Source organism: Crotalus tigris, unplaced genomic scaffold, assembly GCF_016545835.1.
Source record: "Crotalus tigris isolate CLP2741 ecotype Arizona unplaced genomic scaffold, ASM1654583v1 scf7180000017659.2616968, whole genome shotgun sequence".
NCBI lineage: Eukaryota > Metazoa > Chordata > Lepidosauria > Squamata > Viperidae > Crotalus > Crotalus tigris.
Window position 1 is genome coordinate 385342 of NW_024096546.1, and position 21130 is coordinate 406471.

At 33.8% G+C, this 21130-nt stretch overlaps 1 protein-coding gene across 1 annotated transcript in view; it reads left to right on the forward strand.

Moving 5' to 3' along the window:
- The window catches only part of LOC120304818 (VPS10 domain-containing receptor SorCS3-like), a 319187-nt gene that overhangs the window by 240930 nt on the left and 57127 nt on the right, over window positions 1–21130 (forward strand). The window contains exons 11-13 of the mRNA XM_039335790.1: window positions 159–235; window positions 340–431; window positions 4072–4179. Of these exons, the coding sequence (XP_039191724.1) occupies window positions 159–235; window positions 340–431; window positions 4072–4179 (277 nt within the window). The remainder of the gene's footprint in view (window positions 1–158; window positions 236–339; window positions 432–4071; window positions 4180–21130) is intronic.

Below are 21130 nucleotides of genomic sequence, written 5' to 3' on the forward strand. Positions count from 1 at the left end.
TCCTTTAGTTTGTCCTGTTTCTGCAGTATTCTCCAAATTAAAGCAATAGAATTTTTTAAATACAATTTTTCAATTGTTTTTCTGCTGGTGAAATATGCTATTCTTCTTAAGCCATACGGGAGCTTATTTATTTATATATATATATCCTTATATTTCAGGCAATGTGGGTGCAGAATTGTCATATACTGAGGTTGGCATGTTTGTTTCTTCAGATGGTGGAAATTCCTGGAGACAGGTAATTCTTTCATCAAGCTCAATAAACAGGTTTTTCTGTCACGTATTTATTTCACGTTTCTTTAAAGGAATGCAGAATTTATGCTGTGCCTTTCTCATTTGCAGATCTTTGAGGAAGAATACAATGTATGGTTTCTTGATTGGGGTGGAGCACTTGTGGCCATGAAACACACATCAATGCCTATTCGACATCTGTGGTGAATTTCTTTTTACTTTTACCATGCTCTTTGCTGAACCTCATACTAGTGTATCCAAAAGTAATAACTAGTTACTACTACTGCTGATAGTAGTAGTTACAAATATAATTTGCAGTGTGTTTTGCAATGGAATCCTTGTTTTTTTTTTGCATTGGTTCTTTTTTCTTTTGTTGAATATTTTTCAAAGGTTACAAAGAGCTTAGACTAGCAAATAAAGTAGAAAAGTTAAATGGGCTATGGGAGTAACTTTGAGGAACAGGAGGAAGAGCCGCAGGTTTCAGATAAATGAAATCTGAATCCAAAGCAGAAATGTAATTTGAGAAAACATTGTAGACTTGACCTCTTATAGATAAAGACAGGGAAAGGGGAGTTACATTCAGACTGGCAAGATTCTGTCACTACAACCTTATAACAATATGAGTATATTTGTTTTCTTAACCTGATCTATCCCAAAGGTCTGATAGAGACACCTGCAAAAATTTATAAAATTCCAGAAAGCAAGATGGCAAGCAATCCATTTTCAAATGCTGATCAGAATCACAGCACTACATATAATCCCAGCACAATTTTTAAAAAGTCAATTACAAAGAAAAACAATTCAAAACAAAAATAAGTCTTATTGAGTTTTTGAAGCTAATATTTAAGCCCAGGACTGGAGTCTTCATTGATTACGCAATGAACAAATGTCATCAGTAGAAATCACAAGGCAGCAATGCATCTCATGCATATATATAACTAGGAAAATGTTATTTTGGTTTATTTAGTAAAGTAGGATTATCTTTGCTATGGTGATAAATGGAATTTCCATCTGTACAATTAGCATTGCTGCTTAATAAATTTACTTAATGCTCTGCTTTGCTTCTTGTAGATGTTTCAGCTCCTGAATTTTTTTAATGGACAAGATTGTGAGGTCAATTGGCTAGCTTTCAAGAATTGATATTGTCAACATTATATGTGTCAATTAAAATAATCTTGATAAGGCAGTATGTATGCAAAAAGTTGAGAAACATTATTTAAAATTATTTCTTATAGGAAAAATGAGATTATATCACTTTTGTTTTATAACTTTATTTGGATCTACTCATTCAGTCCCTATAAGCATTCTATTCATATCTTGTATTTTTTAATTGACATACTATTTTGTGTTGTTTCAAAAGCCTGTTTTCAGACAAACAACACATAAATGTAATAATCAGCCAATATTACACTAGATTGTATTGTCAGTCCTCATGCCTCTGTTGAAGACTGTAATTCAGTATCTTAAAAAACCAGACCTTGTTTCTCATCAGATTTCAATTAAGCTTCAAAGGAGATACCCACTTCCTTGTTTATATAAAATTTATAAAACTTTTTAAAAAGAACATAAAACTATAGAATAAAGAGTACAAAGAAAGAAAAAGATTCATGACACAATGATCTCCAAACAAGTAGATATTATTGACACAGAATATTGTTCAAATCAAAACTTAATTTTTTGTTAGTTTATAAATACATATAAATTTCCTTGTTTTTGTACACCACCCAAAATCACTTCTGCTGAAATGGGTGGCTATATGAGATAGAATAGAATAGAATAGAATAGAATAGAATAGAATAGATAGATAGATAGATAGATAGATAGATAGATAGATAGATAGATAGATAGAGAATCTCTTTGTCTCTGTATATCCATCTCTTTTTCTGAAAACCCTCAGATAATTGAGGAAAGATGATAGAACATAGTTATCAGCAAAACTGATAAAAGTCAAAATTTCCTTCTTACTTGCAAGACTTTGAAAAAGCGGAGTATTTTTTCATCATCGTGAAGCTGTAGTGGCTGGGAGATGGGAATGTGGAAAGCTCATTAAGTTTTGCTGATTATCATATGTCTTCCTCATTAGGCTTTTAAAATTTCAAATGGATTATTTGGTTAACTTTCCAAGGCCAAATAGGATTGGATTGGATTATTGCTACCTAATGACTGACTTTTTTCATATCTTCTTGATGAATGGGAGAAGGTGTGGCTGATAAGTGAACATTTTATTTAACCTAGTGAACAGTTAGCTACAGATGAAATTTTGTCTGCATGTTGAGGTTAAAAAAAATAAAAAGACATATCAAAGAAACTCAACAATTGTTTTCCATTGTTCTAGAGATCATAACATGGAATAATGGATTTAATTTACAGGAAGGCAGATTGAACGTTAGAAAAAAAAACTCTTTATAAAGCAATGCAACAGTGAGGTTAATTACCTATAAACGTGATGGGTCCCCTTTGTTGGGCAGTTCAAGATAAACATCTGTCAAGGCTGCTTTAATTTGAATAATTGCAGTAGGTACTTCCAAAAGAAATTCCATGGTGGGGTTGTTTTTTGGTTTTTTGTTTTTTTTTTGCACTACTCAGTCTGCTGTTTATTTAAATATTAAAGGATCATTTAAGAGAAAATGTATTATACAGAACTTTTAAATCATAGTAAATCATATTTACTATGCCTATTTTCCTCAAGTTATCTATTTTGAAATGCATTTGAAACAAAGAGTTGCATCAGGAAATTTTTGAAGTGTAAAAGATTAACTTTCCATTTGTAGATTAGTTCATGAGGTGCGGATCAGATTTCATAAAGAACAATCTCAAAAGCATATTTTATTCAATGGAAATATTTTTCCAGCTTCTTAAATGAACTATGCATTGGCTCCATTTTTTTTTTTTTTTTTGCTGGTCACCATTGATGAAATTTTCACAATGAAGTGGTAATGATGTATAAGTAATATCACAATAAAATTAAATCTATGAGATTTCTCCATCTCATAGATTCCATATTTAAGATCATATCCAAGAATGTAAAAAACGGGTTGTGGGCATTATTCCTGCTCCAAATCTCATGATATTTTCACATTATTTGAATAGATCTCACATAAGAATACCAACATTCATTCATTCATTTGTGGAGAATACATACATGCATGCATTTTCTTTGGTCACCCATCTCAGTCAATGACTCTGGATGGTTTACAATTAAGAATTCAGAATTGTCCACATATGCCATTTAAAGATGTTACAAACATGTAGAAATCCTCAGGCACTTTAGCACTAATCACTCACTTTGATACATATTTTATTTAGGGTTACAAATTTGAAAATTCTTATTTTATGGAACAACTGTGTTTGCACTAATTAAAGTTCTTGTTTGTGTTTAATACAATGTTTGCTTTCCACAATATTTTTTCATGGTCATTCTAAAAAGAAGTGTAGTTGAATTTTATAAATAGCACCAGACCTCAAGCAGGAAAGAAACACACAATAATTCACTGTGCATGTTATTGTATATGATCTTCTATTTTCCTCTAATCAGACCAATCATTTTAATCAAACATTGCTGTCACTTACTTACTTTAATTGTGGTGTATTACCCCTTCAAAGTATGTTGAACCAGAGTATTAATAATATGGAAGATTGTGAAGATTGATGCCTGTTTAAAAATCCAACTATTCTCTCTCTCTCTCTCTCTCTCTCTCTCTCTCTCTCTCTCTCTCTCTCTCTCTCTCTCTCTCTCTCTCTCTCTCTCTCTCTCTCATCAGTCAAAAACATTGTTTAATTACCTTGGAAATGGCTCCAGTGAAACATTTTCATGTGTCTTTATCTTATCTCTTTCAATCTCAGGGTGAGTTTCGATGAAGGAAGGACCTGGAATAAATATGGCTTCACATCAGCACCACTCTTTGTGGATGGGTCCCTAGTGGAGCCAGGCATAGAAACTCAGATAATGACGTAAGTTGCAGACTTAAACAAGATGCCTTGCGAGACAGTAGAGATGAGCTATTTAGGCCATCCATCAAACAGAATGTCAGGTTTGTTCCAGGGCAACTCTGGGTTGCTCTCTTGAGTCTGAAATTTTATGCTAGTATATCAACTATATCTTATTATTCTTGTAGCTTTGATGGTATGCTTCTGTTGTAAATTTTAACTGCAGCTTTAATTTAAATATGTGTGATACTAAAACAAGCTACTGATATTTACTGAGCTAGGAGCAGTTAGATTCAGAATTCTGTTTTATTTATACCAATTAAATAACCTGATCATACTGGATATTCTCATCTTTGTATACTTATATAAAATGAGAACAGACCATGTCTCTAGATTACCTTGCACTCTTGTTATGCAGGCACACTTTAAGAAGTTTTAACATTTTTTTCTTAAGACTGGACTATGTCAATTGGGATAATTAAGATAAACCTCTGTAAGGAGTTAAGATCTAGATAATGCATAGAACAGGGTTCCAGAACTGGACAAATAGAAATTTTTGCAGCCCAAATCTGGTAATCCCAACATATATCTTCTTTTTGCCAAATTAATCCATGTTATCTTGCCCATGTTTAAGTATGATATTAACTGGAACAAAAACAATTACTAACATTTAAATTTACAAATTAAAATATATGTGGGATGAAAAAGTATTTCCAGATCTTTCTTTTTGTCAGAAAAAATACATTATTTTTGTTAAGACTCAGATTATATGAGTATTACTTTTCAATGCCACAATTCATTGTTAAGGGCCCTAACAATTCTGCCTGTCAATGAATATGTCAGTAAAAGTCAATCTTCTTTTGCAACTACTCACCTTGAAAATTAAATGGCATATAAATCTAACTATTATGTATCTCGATAGCTGAAGTAAGTGAAGGCCTGAAAACAAAGGTTCAAGGCTCAGGATGAGACTTAAATCTACAGTTGTACTTTTTTCATTTTGTTTCATTGCCCCTTATAGCCTTTAAATAGATCACTTCACACATTTATCTTTAGCCAGAAATAAAACAATCCACATCAAATGTTCTTTTTAAAGACAAAACAGTCTTGATCATTTGTTTTATCTATCTATCATCTGTCTGTCTGTCTGTCTGCCTATATCATCCATCTATCTATCTAATTGTCAAAGTAATATTTGAAGACACTTTGCTTGGTTTCATCACTACTTCTTCCTTTTCTAAATATTTGGAAAATAATGGCTGGCTGATGACTTCTGAGGTTTGAAGTAGGAATCATAATAACTATAAGTGGCTGACAAGTTTCTTTTTATATACAACAGTTACTCATATGGGTTGTATTTTTGTTTTGGGAGTAGGGGAATAGAGGTTGCCAGGTACCCACATTGGGATTGTCTTTTTAAAGTGAGAGAGTTTACATTTTGAACTTTAAGCCTCTTGGTCTTAGCAAGTATTTTGGTTCTACTGGTACAAAGCCTTTCCTATTACTAATTTTGTTATATTGTACTGGCACTCCCTGGGTTAAGAGTGAGTTCCATTCCAATTGTGTCTTTAACTTGAATTTCTACATAAGTTGGAACTGATCCATACAAATGTCTGCCTATTATTGAAAATACCAGACACTGCTGTTCTTCCTAGAGCCCACAAACTGCTGAAGCAATGCAATACTTTTAGGAATCACAGAAAACTACTGAAAGCAGGCTATATATTAAAAAATCAGTGACTTCAGCAGTTCCTGAAAACATTGTGTGTCTTCAATAGTTCATTGACTCAAGGAAGGAGAACACTATCCACCATTTTTAACAATAGGCAGTTGATTTGTATCTACAGTTCATCCTTACATCTGACATATAGAAACCAGGGATTGCCTGTATTTCTATTGCAGGTGTTAGTTGCTATCTATAACACAGGCCGGCAGTTTGACACCCCTGCTATAGGAACTCTCTTCTAGTACATGAGGGACAGGATGTGATGTATTTCTAGTCAAATGCAGTTTTGCTTCAATGAGAAAAAATGTTTTATTCTGCAAATATGGTCCAAGCAGCTTATTTTTATAAGACAAGTCATTGAATATTGCTTTGGCTATTTCATATTTCAGAAAGTGTGTTTGCTTACATTTCTTAGTGTAGTTTCAGTTTTGTCCATTGGATAATATCAGGTAAATGAATGGCTAGAGTTTCACAAAGTAATCAATTATTACTTTTTAAAAAAGAATTCTGGATTTTTCAGTCTCTCTGTCTCTATGTATGTAAATATAAAATGTTCTTTGCAAGCATAGTTTTGATCTGAAGCATAATGGAATTTAAATAGAGATAGTTTTCTATTTGCATTTTTATACAGTTTATGTATACCTAATTCTGCATTTATGGTATGCAAACCAAAATGATTAATCTTTGAAAAGATAAATCTCTGAATTTTATGATAGAGTTGTCCAATTCACCCCCCCCCCAAAAAAAAAGTGTATAGTAAAATACATTTGTTTGGGAAATGTATGCCTAAGAATTAAGATTTTCATGAAAGTATAAAAAATACAGGTAGACCATGTGACACATAGCTGTAAAGAAATTTCTAGTACTGATTTCAGCTGGAGATGGCAACTTTAGATTGACATGATGGATAAGCTGGATATTACACTGATTTATTATATGTACCTATAATTTGCCAAAGTCTGCACTTCCTTTATTGTAAAAAGAGTGGATTATTTTTGGGTATAAATATCTGATGAGATAATGATTGCAAAGACATATCAAAGAAGCTCAACACGTTTGTCTCCAGAAAACAGAAATAGCTCAATTTCTCCTAATATCTTCCATGTGTCCATTTCAAAATACTTATGAAGCATTTCATCAGCATTGTCCTTAAAAAACAGAAACAACAAAGAAAGCTTGATAAATTAGTTGTGATTACTTTTAATCAGGTAAAGGAAGCTTTATATAAATATTCTTTGTGACCACTAGTTGAGAAAAGCTTTGATGGGAACAGCTGCAAATACATAGGTTCCATAGAATTCGAATATATGATTTCATTGATATCCCAGTTATCTACAAAACCAGTCATAAGTGTTTGAGGGAGGGACAAAGAGAGCAAAGGTTTATCTGGGCAAATTGGGACAACCTGGCTATTTCAAAGATATGTATTAAAGAGCAAAACAGATTAAGTAATAATTAGGAATAACCACCCAAATTCCATTTTAAGGCTTTGATTTTTAAGAGCTACTTTATGGGTCAATTATTGCTTGTAATATCTACAGTATAACTAGATACTGGTTGCATAGTCCTATATCCAAAATTAATTTGTATTTTTTTTAAATTAATAAATGGCATGCACAGACACATTCAGTAAAGGTGCAATCAAAATATTAAAAACACATCAAATTTTTACAACCTTTTAGATTCATGCACATTTACATATATAATAAGCTGATCACATATTTAATCGTTCATGAAATTTAATAGTCATCCTTTTCAAACTTAATTATGATCAGTTTCCTAATCCTGAAGTTGGACATGGAAATATCTAGCTCTGTTCCAAAAGCTCAGGTCTCAGATTTTCTAAGAATAATCTTATAAGCAGTTTCTGTTCCCTAAATATTTGCATAATGATATTTTGAATATACTCTGACAGAACTAAATTATTTCTCTTTTAAGACAAATAACACTGGACACTTTCCATTAATGCCTACTAAAAACTTGGTAGAAGCTATCACTACAATCTATGTTTGTCTATTATGTACTAAGCTCCTTTGATTTCACTGATATTATACCCAAATAAAGAAATCATAGGACTTCATACCAACTGAGTATTCTCTATAGAGATGGCCTTGTAGAAGAAATTCAAAAGCCATTAGATAAATACCAGGAGTGGTATTTGAATATAATAGTCCAGCCCCTTGCTCAAGCAAGTGAGTGTCTAGTCTCTTCTTAAAAATCTCCAGTGATGGAGCACCCATGATTTCTGGAGGCAAGCTGTTCCACTGGTTAATAGTCCTCACTGTCAGGAAGTTTCTCCTTAATTTCAGGTTGCTTCTCTCTTTGATCAGTTTCCAACCATTGTTTCTTGTTTTGCCCTCTGGAGTTTTGGTGAATAATGTGACCCACTCTTCTTGGTGGCAGCCCCTCAAACACTGGAATATTGCTATCATGTCTCCCCTATTTCTTTTTTTCTTTAGACTAGCCAAACCCAAGTCCTGCAGCCATTGTTCATATGGTTTAGTTTCCAGTCCTTTGATAATCTTATTTGCTCTTTTCTGAATTTTGTCCAAACTCTCAACATCTTTTTTGTGATATGGTGACCAAAATTGGCTGCAGTATTCCAGGCGTGGTCTTTTATAAAGCAATACTACTACTACTACTACTACTACTACTACTACTACTACTACTACTACTAATAATAATAATAACAACAACACTGCGTGGATGAAGGGCATGATTCATTGTCATTATTTTTCTGGTCTGCCTATCCATTGCTTATAATAATAGTAAAGTTGGAAGTGACCTTGGAGATCATCTAGTCCAACCCACTGCTCAGGTAGGAAACCCTATACCATTTCAGACAAATGGCCGTCCAGTCTCTTCTTAAAAACGTCTAGTGTTGGAGCATTCACCACTTCTGGAGGCAGGTTTTTCCACTGGTTAATTGTTCTAACTGTCAGGAAGTTTCTCCTTAGTTCTAGGTTGCTTCTCTTCTTGATTAGTTTCCATCCATTGCTTCTTGTCCTGCCTTCAGGTGCTTTGGAGAATAGCTTTACTCTCTCTTCTTTGTGGCAGCCCCTGAGATATTGGAACACTGCTATCATGTCCCCCCTCGTCCTTCTTTTTGTTAAACTAGACATACCAGATTCCAGCCACCGTTCCTTATATGTTTTAGCCTCTAGTCCCTAATCATCTTTGTTGCTCTGTTGCTTTGTTGCTAATACTTCACGTGATCTTGATTTTATGCCTCTGTTTATACAACCCAGGATTGTATTAGCTTTTTTAGCTGCTGCTGCACACTGCTGGCTCATAGTCAAGTAATCATCCACTAGGACTCCAAGGTCTCTCTCACAGTTACTGTTTTTAAGCCAGGTCTCATCCAGTCTGTACTTGTACCTTTGATTTTTCCTACCGAAATGTAAAACTTTGCTTTTCTCCACATTAAAACTCATTTTGTTGGATAGGGCCCATTGTTCAAGCTTGTCAAGATCTTTTTGGATCCTGAATTAGTCTTCTGGTGTGTTGGCTACTCCTGCCAGTTTGGCGTCATCTGAAAATTTGATGAGTTCCCCTTCAATTCACTCATCTAAGTCATTGATGAAGATGTTGAAGAGTACTGGGCCTAAGATGGAAACTTGTGGTGCCTCATTGCTTACTTCTCTCTATATGGATGTAGTGCCATTGAGGACTACTTGTTGAGTATGGTTTGCCAGCCAGCTACAAATCCATCTGGTGGTGATGTTGTCTATTCCACCTTTTTCTAACTTACCAAGAAGTAGGTTGTGGTCTACTTTATCAAATGCCTTACTGAAATCTAAGTATACTATGTCCACAGCATTTCTCTGGTCTACTAGTTTAGTCACTTTATCAAAGAATGAAATAAGATTTGTTTGGCATGATCTGTTTTTAACAAACCTGTGCTGGCTGCTAGTTATAATTTTGTTTGCTTCTAGTTGTTTGCAGATCTGTTTTTTGGTTATCTTTTCTAAGATCTTCCCAGAACTGATTGGTCTGTAGTTTCCTGGGTCCGTTTTTTCCCCCTTTCTTGAAGATGGGAACCACATTATCCTTTTTCCAATCCTCAGGTACTTCCCTGGTGCTGCAGGATTTATGAAAGTTGTGGTGCAATGTTTGTGAGATAACATCTGCCAGCTCCTTCAGAACTCTGGGATGTAATCTGTTGGGTCCCGGCGGTTTATATTAATCAAGGTTGGATCGGTGTTCTCTTACCATTTTCTTGCTTATTTTAATTTTTGTTTCTAGTTTGTCTTTTGTAGTGGTTTTTTTGGTATGTTAGGCTGTAGTTTCTTTTTGTGTGAATAATGATACAAAGTATGTGTTAAGCAGCTCTGCTTTCTCCCTGTGGCCTCTTTAGTGGACCTACAGTTTCCTTGGCTTTTTTTCTTGTTGTTAATATGTTGGAAGAAACTTTTTTTATTATTCTTGATTTCTGTTGCAAGTCAGAGTTGACAAACTGTTTGTTTTAGATATCCGTGTTGTAGTTAATTTTGTTCAAAATAATGATAAAAACCAATATGTGCTCAAGCCGGACCATCTGTTGCTGTTTAACAAACAATAATAAGTTAAGAAAAGAAATTCCTGTTTGGGTAAAACAAAGACAAAACAACAAATACTTATGATTAAATATTAAATGACCAATTTTTCCCTCCTTCTACTTCTTCAAAGCTTTTTTTTTTTTTTTTATGTAACTGGGAATTCTTTAGAAGCAAATATCACATGAAGCTATCTGGAATCAATGGGAAAATATTAACAGAAGATTTTTTTTTAAAAAAAGCTTTGATTTGTAATTTTGCAAATGCATATGTTGATATCCCATTCATGTTTTTTCCACATTCTCCTCATAAGTGTAACCATCTGACTAATTTGTAGTCAGAAATCCCCCTCCCCTAGTAATTATACGTTCAGCAGCTTACTTCACTAATTGCACTTGGCATCATGCAGTAGCTCAGAGATTGCTCCTTGGCATACCATTTGCTGTGTTTTCACACTTGTGCCAACCTTTTAAGAAAAGTGCCTGTTACATTGTTAAGCAGCTGAATAGCTACTTTCTAAAAAATCTAAGATTCTCATTTTAACCACTAAAATAAATTAGCATTCAGTGGTTTATGGTTATTGTCTATTTTTTTTCTTGCTTCTTTTTGAGAGGTCACCAATATATGCCAATTCTATCCTCCTACATTTGTAAACTTTTCACTGAGACAGCTGGAAAAAATAACTTAATTGGAAATAAAGCTATTCTGGGCATTTGGGGGAGGCATCCTGAACTGAAGATATATTCACAAAAGCACAGTTGATGACTACAGCAAAGACCAAGGAACTGGTGACTGACTGAATTCTTGGAACTTCTCCAAATAAGGAGAGGATGGAGATTGGATGACTGATCTTTGCAAGAAGGCTACAGAATAGTGGTTATCCATAGGGTTGAGTTCTGGAAGATAAAAGGATTAGCCATCTTGCTTACAATTTCATGGTAGAGTTTTTTTAAAGGACACTAAATTTGCAAGCCACATTTTAATAAATTTTCAAATCACATTCATAAATTGCCTATTAACCATCTTAAAGCTATTTGAGACCTTTGGAACAGCAAATCTGAAAAATGATTGGGTAGATTTACCTTCCAGTCTGAACAAAATAAAAAATAATAATTTTAATCTTAAGAATTATTTTTTAAAATAATTTTATTAAAGATTACTATTTACAATGGTAAAAATTAATATAAACAAATAAAAGAAAAAAAAGAAAAAATGCCAGCAAAAAGAAAAAAAAGTAGAAATATAAATAAAAATGAAAGGAAAAAATAAGGATACTGTATAGTAGGAAAAAGGAAATAAATATAAGAAAAAAAATTTCTTCCTTTTTTACAAATATAAACAATTTTAGTAAGTTATCACCTTCTCTTAAAATACAAAATGATCTTTTCTTCCCATATTCCACGTCTTATCTATAAATCCATAAATCATGATAATTTCAATCTTGATATCAGCAAAATATTTTGAAACACATTCTATCTATAGAGGCATACATACTTAAAATTAACTTCTATGGCAATTGTTCTAAAATATTCTTCAAAATATCCAACATTAAAATATTTTTCTTCATTCTGTATGTGTAAGTTGAGTTTGAGTGTTCTTCTAGTTTAACTCTAATTATTAGTTTTTCTAGTTCTGTCTAGGTCCAGTTCTTAAATTCTTATTTAAAAAAAAAACATTCAAAACAAAAAAATTCTCATGAAAAGGATTCTTTATAATTAATTCCAAAAACGTATTTCAAATTCATCAGGACCCTGGTCCATTTGTAACTTTCTAAAATGAAACTTTTAAATTATTGTTTGCCATTTATTCCAGAAAAAAGGCCTTAAACTTGTATTTAAAATTTCTTTCACTTGTAATTGATCCGAATGTTCATAATAGCTGAAAGGCAGTTAACAAGCAATATCCAAAAGTAATTAAAACAGTAAGTATGCAAACCTATGGTGCTGACCATAGTGTGAGCAAGACAGCTATTCCCTCATTTTCCAGAGGCCAAAACCTATTGGAAATAGTTGAGTTGCAATCTCCTCATGAGGAGCAGCTGTGTGGAACTCTTCTGTGTGATCTCAAATCCTCTCCTTTTCTGGAGAGAAATTACAAAAAGCCAGTCGACTCAACAGCTCTTCATTCCACAGCTTTTTGTGGAGCTGTCTTCAGTTAGTAAAATCTAACTACTTTTGCGATCCTCTAAGGCAGTGTTTCTCAACCTTGACAATTTTAAGGCATGTGGACTTCAACTCCCAGAATTCCACAGCCAGCACTGCTCTAAGGGGAGAGTGGAAAAAAGAAATTTAAAATGTACTAGAATTTTTCATATTTTCATACTTTCAGAACAAAACTGAAGGACTCTTTTTTGATACTTCTTTGCAGAACTTCTTGGAATGATTATGTGACTACGTAACTTCATATGGTATTTAATAATTAAATGGGAAATCTTTCCTGAGATTTTAGATAATGTATAACCTTCTTTCTTCAGTGCAGAATTCCAGTTTTAAAACCTAAATTTGGTTTTCAAACAAACCTAGATCTAAAGTCAAACAAAACACAGTGAAATAATCCAGAATTTGCCTTGCCAATTTTTTTTTAAATCAGGATATACACAAAATTTGTATATGTCCTACACTGGATTGAGCAGCAACAATCACAAGATTATTAGTATAAATGCAATAGCTTTATTAGCTTGATCATGAATCAGTTAATAGACAACACAGAATTGCAAGATATAAATTAGGAAGAAGTATGGTACTGTACATATGCCATTAAAATCGATGTTCCTTATTAAAGTCTGTAGCAAACTGTCTTAGTATATCTTTGGCTATTCTTATTCTTAGGATGAGAATGCCCAAGAAACAATACTTGTTTATATGCCAGGTCCAGAACATCCAATCCCAAGATTGACACCTAAGACCTGTCTACAGGGCAAGCTGCCATGAGGAACCAGTCATGTGAAGTCAAAGACACACTAGTGGAGAGATATTTTCAGCAAGAAAGCACCTGAAGAACTGAGGAATTTTTAACCAAAATACCATGAAAAATGTACCATCCACAAATAAGCTGACCCCTCAACATTTTTACAGCTTTAAATTTTCACAATTGCCTTATATCTGGATAATCCATTTGATTAAAAATTCAAGGATTAGTTTATCCATGGATAGGCTTATCCATGACTTTATTTATTTTTAAAATCTATATGCTGCCTATCTCACCAATACAGCAATCCTGAGCAGCTTTAAAGATGCTTTTAACAAGTACTACTGTATATACTCATGGATAAACCCATCTGCAGATAAGTTAAACCCAACTTTTAGGTGCATTTTGACACCTAAGATTTTTGGCTTATTTGCAAGTATATACAGTAGTCTTCCTTTCTTTCTTATTTTATTCCTTCTTTTGTAGCTAGGATCAGTGAATGGATTGAAGTAGTATTCCATTCCAGTTCTTTTCAGTATCACCCATAAATATAAATCTGATTTAGCTATCTGCCTTTCATTTTTCTTCTGTTCTGAAATTTTTCCACTTCCCATTTTTTCCATAGTCTAGCCTCAATTAATTGAAATTATTAATTTATATTGCAACTAGATTTACTATCAAATTGGCATGAAAACTTCATTTTAGCATACCATGTGGAATGAATTCAGCTTATTTGATTAGTTTATGTTCAGTATGTTATGACAATAAGCTGAACCTGTAAAATTGGGTTAATTGAATTAACTATACTTACTATGAATATGCATGTGGTATAAGTACAGCCTTAGACAAAATAGATTTCATATGCTTGAACATTTCATAATTTGTTAAATAATACATTCATTATTTTTTTAACAAACAGATTGTCTAAAAATGCTGGAGGTATAGAGAAAAAAATAGACAGCTTTTACATTGTCCAGATGTGTTAGATTTCAGCTCCTAATAACAAAAATTTGTGAAGTTGTATTTTAGACCAGAGGTCACCAACATTTTCATGTTGGTGGCCTGGAGGGAAAGGGAACAGGTGGGAAATTTATGCACGCATGCATACACACTCATGTATGAACAGGGCCATGCACAAATGGGGCTGTGCGTGCCCGCACAGCACTAGCAGTCCCATTTATGCATGCACGCAGATGTTAGCTGCTGCTAGCCCCGCTTGCAAACAGGCCATATAACCTACACAATGCTAATGGCTTAGTTTGTGCATGCAAGCACTAGCTGCCACCTCTGCTAGCACTGCATGCATGCACAAATGGGTTGTTCAGCCCACAGGGCACTAGCGGCTTGTTTGCACATGCGTGCATGTACTAATCGCTGCCTCTGCTAGTGCTGTGCACATGCACAAATAGGCTGTACAACCCATGTGTGCTGGCGGCCCCGTTTGTGTCTGCATATAGGCACTATCCGTCACCATTGCTAGCCCTGTGCACATGTGCAAACAAGTCTGTGGGTTCTAGCGCAAATGGAAGAGTTGAAAACCACATATTTTAATGTTGCCAAAATTGAGAAACCTATACTACACTATCTGGACTAATCTAGGGTATTTTTATTTAGGCAATTAAATATTCTAATGTATTCTGTACCCTAGTTCCTAAATCCCAATGTTAAAATATAATAAAGCAGCAGATTTATTTTTAGAGATGTTGAATATTATACTGAAGGAAGTGTTTGTTTTACAAAATCTCTGTATGTTGCCATGGTTTTTGTATAATTGAACATTTCCTCTTGGGTTTATTTAATAATTTCCTGTTAGGAGTTCTTTCTGCTACCTTTGAAGCTGAGATGGTCCAAGAGGATTTCAGCTGGAGATGTTTAATGATACAAGGCTTAACAAGCCTTTTAGGGAAACTGTTATAATGATGTAACTCATATATGTAACCTCTAATTGCTATTTGATGTGCTGAGATATCCAGAAGTTGTAAGTTTTGGCCTTCTGTGGTATGTGGGAAAGTGAAATGGGAATTTTTAATGATGAGAAGTAGAATGGATAGTGTGGGGGAAGAAAAGCACTAGCATCCCCTTTCTTAAAAATAAACCTCCAAATTCTTTCACAGAAACTTGATTTTGGCCAATTTTAGTCTAGCTGTTTTTATATTTTGTTCTAGATTAAATGTATTACTGTTGGATATATGCTTAACTTTGAGATTTATGTATCAATTTATAAATCTTGTATGTCTTCTACAATAGTTTACCTTATTTATTGGTATATTGTTGGACTATACAGGCAACCACTAAGCACTATACCTCTAAATGAATGAATCGATTGATAGGTTTAAAAATAATCCTTTCAAGTTTTCAATTGTTTAGTAAAATAATTATGAAGGGTTGAGGTAGCAGATCTTCCTTTAATCTGTCATTTTTTATCTTTTATGTCTCTTTTATTTTTATCCTTTCTTCCATGTGCATTATCTTGCCATTGATTAATTAATTTAATTCTGCCTCCTCTTCCAATTCTTGATCTATGTCTGCATCAATTACATCCTGGTTCTTGAACTCACTTTCTTGCATTCAATTTCTATGCAACTGATGACTTCCTTGAACACTAATTTTATTTATACCTTAATAGAAAAAATCAGGAGCTTGCACAGTCCATTAAGTTGGCTTCAATGTTGCAGTTACAATCCATATTTTATACATGTTCTATTTTTCTTTCCATTCATAAAGGCAAGCTTTTTGGCCCAAACTGTGTGTGTTTGTGTGTCTCTCTATTGCTCATTATGTATATCACAGTAGTTATGCTAATCTGTAACATGCAGTTCTTTCATATTGAGCTTAACTTGCAAATGCAGCTAGAAAAAAAAATCATGTGTAGGAAGCTGATCATGGCTATTTCAAGTACATTTTTTTCCAAAATGATATGAATCTGTCCCATTACCTGTATATCAGTTACTAGGCTAGTTACTGTGTTTTATATCAATTGAGGTTTTTTTTTAATAGTAACCTTCTTTCATAAGCTTTTAACAAAAGTTAATTATCAGATATGTCTGATCAGTGCAGAAATTCTCATCCCACTCATTGTCAAAAATAGAAAGTGTTCAAGGACACCAACTGCTTTCCTGGAAGGAAATGAGAAAGAAAAGTAGAATTCAATATCGTAATTTAAATATTACAATAGATTTAGAAGGTGACATTGAGAGAACCATTGTTTGCATAAGGACCAATCGGTAGTTTCCTCTTTCTCACTTTCTGGATATAACATAACAAGAAGGATTTAAATCACTGCAAAACAATATCCATAGGAACAAGCCCCCATGAAGTGAAGTGATCCATCCAGCAAACACTGTGAGTAATTTTATTTTTTATTTTATTTAATATGCTTATGTAGTGCTCTCTCTCTCTCTCTCTCTCTCTCTCTCTCTCTCTCTCCACATACACACACACAAACACACACACACATACCAAAGGGGAACTCTGGGTGGCAAATAGAATAAACATTACTACAAAATATTACTGATAATAGTAAAAGCTTCTGAAAAGTCCTAACTCTGACATTTATTGCTAAATAGATTATCTAAAGAAGTGGCTTAGTTAAGAATGTTGATATGTTTGTTTCTTGAGGAATCAGTAAGGTCAACTTTATTTTGCTCTCAAAAATGTCAACAAGTTCAGGGCTGGACATCCTGCCAAGTTCTGACCCCTCATCCTTTGACTCAGTTGGGAAAAAAGGCATATTACTGTTTAAGTAAATATAATTTATGTTGACTATCCATAGTTTTGTTTCATCAAAACTGCTGCTTAAATCTGAGTCTCATTATCTTGGATTTACTGTTATCTTTAGAACTCTTGTTCTATTTTTTTTTACATTTTAATGGTCATTATTTTTCAAATTTCATTGTCAGTGGGTGAAAAAAAAAGAGTGAAGTGTAAAGGTCACATTTGTCTGTAATTCTATATTAGAAAATATGTTTTTTGAAGGCCAGTCACTGGAATACAATTAAGACAAGAGCAAATTAAGGTAGTGCTAAGATAAAACTATTAAAAGCAGTTTAATGTATTATTTTCTTGGAAAGAATCATTCCTTTGCATCATCCATATAAGAAAAATGGCTTCTCTAAAATGAAGCATTTTTACATTCAAAAAGACTATTGTACATAGAGCAGAAAATCCAAACTGCTATATGCATGTTACAATGAATGATGTTAAATAGCAAAGTACTACAATCTTATAAAGCTGAAATCTATCATGAGGCAAGCAGCCTAGCCCTAACCTAATGATGAGCTAAGACTTTGATTTATTCAAACTTGAATAAAAGGTGACTGGAAGTTATAATTTGAAATGAATGATTTTTTTTACTGCTATTTTTATATCTTGAGCGTTCACACATTGGAGTGAAGCTAACAGCCAGGAAATGGTAAATGCCTTTTTGTTTGAACATTTCTTTCGTTAAAATTTCTGGGTTTTTATTGGATAGTTTCTTAAGCAAATTTCCAATACAAATCATAAATAACTTGGTAATCTACTGCATTAATCAATTGTCCTTTGGGAAAAAAAACTTCTCACTAGAGAAATGATAAGGGAAGAATTCACACTTTTTTCTAATTCATATAGATTATAGCATAAAATAAAACAATGATAAATTCTTACTTCACCAGGGTAGTATGATGAGATTTAATATATAAATTATTGTGTATTTTAAACATTAATGAAATATTTAATTACTGCAGGATAGCTGCTGACCTTTTTGAAATGACTTGCTCATAAATCTGCAAACAATTCATAGTTTTCTAGGTTTATTTATTTTTTAAATTGTTCATAAATTAGTGGCATCCATCCCTGACTTGTTTTTGTAAAAGGCTGAACATATATGCTTTCTACTGAGGTGGAAAGGAATTTCACAATTTATATTGAATATTGATAGAATTTAAGAGTAATATAACAGTCAGTTCCAAAAGTACATATTCTGGAAGGTATTGCTGTCTAAATCTACCTGGGCTTCCATTTTTATTGTTCTTCTGCACTGAGAAATGAACTAGTAACTTTTCTCATTGACTTTTTAGTGTGAACATACAGTATGTCTGCTCTCTTCTACCAATGACAAAACATTTAAAAGTTGTCAATAGAATTCTAGTCTTACTATATAATTGATTATATAAAGAATAGCATTTCTGAAAGTAAGATTTTTAATGTGTTCAAGCTGGCTTTGATCAAATCTACACAGGTATGATTTGATACATATGGATACATTGGAAGGAAAGATAAATACTAACCTTGGTATTTCAAGAAAATCATACCATGATTAATAACTAACTATTCCTCTGATGTATAGATTTCTAGTTTCAGAATTCTTAGGAATGGTTGATCACATTGGCTCAAAAGTCTAAGTGTTGGTCTGTATTGTGAAAGGGTGTTGCTGTAGCTGTTATTGTTAATATTTTTAACTTGACTCTCAAATAAGAGCAAGAGACAAGCAGTGGAAAGTTGTGCAACAATAACTGTGAATTTGTTAGAAAAAGCAGTAGTTATTTAAAAAAGAAGTTTTTATTGTGACAACCAAAGGACAAGAACAAGACAATTATAAGCCTTTCAAGATAAGCCAAATTAGGAAATAGCTGTTAGAAGTAAAGTCTTCATCCTGGTTCATCCAAGCCGGGAATAAATAAGCAAACATGGTGACTGCTTTGGGAAGAAGGTTACAGTTTATTGCAGAAAGATGGTTCTTCAGGAAAGTGCAGAGGAGAAAAGGGGAGAAGAGGGATTGAGCACATGGGCACATGAGCACATGAGCACATGGGCAATCCCCACTTTGTGCCTTAAGTGTGTAAATGTATGACACACTTATTGGCACAACATTAAAATTGATCTGGTCAGAGAAACTTAGTAAACAAGCTTTTAAACTATTAAGCAAAAAAAAAAAAAAAAGAGAGACATTAATGGAGGCAGCAGAAAAAGATCCCTTTAGTGGCTCCCAAAAGGGGAGCTTGCACCCATAAAGTTCTAAAAGTCAGGGCAAAATTTTATTAGGTGGAAAAGAAATTTATAGTGTCCAATATTCTGTGCCAATGATTTTCAAATGTTGGATATCACCTTTAGCTTCCAGTCAGGTTTGCATACCCCCCAAAATTCTTCACAGCCATGGTTTTCCTTACTACATGACCACTGGCTGCCCAATTTCAAGGGTTGTTTCCTGCCTTAGCTCTTAATTCAATGCATCCAGGTTTGTAATGTCCAATTGAGGTTAGCCAATATGCCAGGCTATTAAATTGTCTTTAAATTGCACATAATGAGCTCTAGGAATCCCAATCTGAGCCCAACAGTGCAAGATATTCAGAGATGAAGTTTGGGATCTTTCCTGTTGCTTCCTTAGTCAGGCATATGAATTGCAAATTACCTGAGGAGGCTTGGTTCCCTCCCCCTTGGAATCTGTTGGAAGTTGGTCCCATAAAGCTTTGGTGCAATAGAGCAAAAATCAGCCTGAGGAACTTTACTAAAAGTAGGTGGAGGGGATAGACTCAAGTATGATTCTGAATGGTGTGTGTGTGTGCACTTTTACAAAATAGTCAATACAAACATTCTGTATAAATTTTCCCTCCCACCAGATAGAAGTCCAAGGTGTTCAGTACTTGTTCTGCCACCTATTCCTAAATGCCATATCTCCATTAATACATTCAACTGGCTTGTTACAATACAAATGGGGCAAGAAAGAAAAGTTTACAATGAGTTTCCACCCTCCCCCCACAGTCTTAATTTTCTCTTCTGAGGTTTCACATGGCACCAGGAATCCTTCCTTCTGCAGCTCTCACAGGCATCTGGGGAAATGGTAGGACTTGGGAAGATTTTCAACTTAGATTGCATGGTGGCTTTTTAGTGGATGGCTGGATTCAAAACCCAATTCTATGGCTCAAATGGATGGAGGCAGCATCTGGGTCTGTGTGTTCTGCTTCCAAAGGTTTGGGAGAGGATTGCAGGGCTGAAAGATACAAGAACAAGGTCTCCCCCCCTTTCTGGATGGACTCTCCCAGGAGAGGCAGACAAAAGGTATGGAGAACAAAGGGCAGGGGAAAAAATTGGAAGGGGGGTAGCTTGCAGACAGTTTGAGAATACTGAAAACTCCAAATAATTTTAAAAGCCTAATATTTTAAGGTGTGCAACTTTCCAGAGGTAGGAGAACATTTATTCTAAAATAGACCACATCGTTTTAGAGATTGAGAAATGCTTATATATTTGGGATAAGAAAAGTTTCATAGTAGCATCACCAATAAGTGATATGATATGAAAAGTAACTTAAGGAAATTATTTCCCCACACAAGCAGACTTGAGCTTCAAAAGGCTCTTGTAGATAGACACACATTTTTCAGGAAAAAGATAGATAAAACACATACAGTAAATGCAAGTGAAACTTTTCCAACAGATAAACTTAAAACAATCCCTCCTGGTAACTTAAGGTTGTTCTTGAGCGTACACACAGAGAAAGAGGAAAACAAACAAACAAACAAACACATTTTTTTTTCTTCACTCTGTTTGTTGGCCAGACAAACAGAGTGAGGTTTTTCCTTTTTGTGGCTTATTTTAAGCAGAATTTCTAGCAGACTTTAAAATTCTTTTTCCTTTGGATTTGAAACAGTTAACAGTCACATTTACCTCTCACACACAGACTTTGACAAACATATATACACAAAGACAAGCAACAGAAGTCTTAGTTTTACACATCCTAGTCATTCCCACCATAAATTTCAGATAACTCAAGTTAGGGAAGGCACACATTTTAAACATACCACGTGGTTGCATAGAGGAGAGAGAGAGAGAGAGA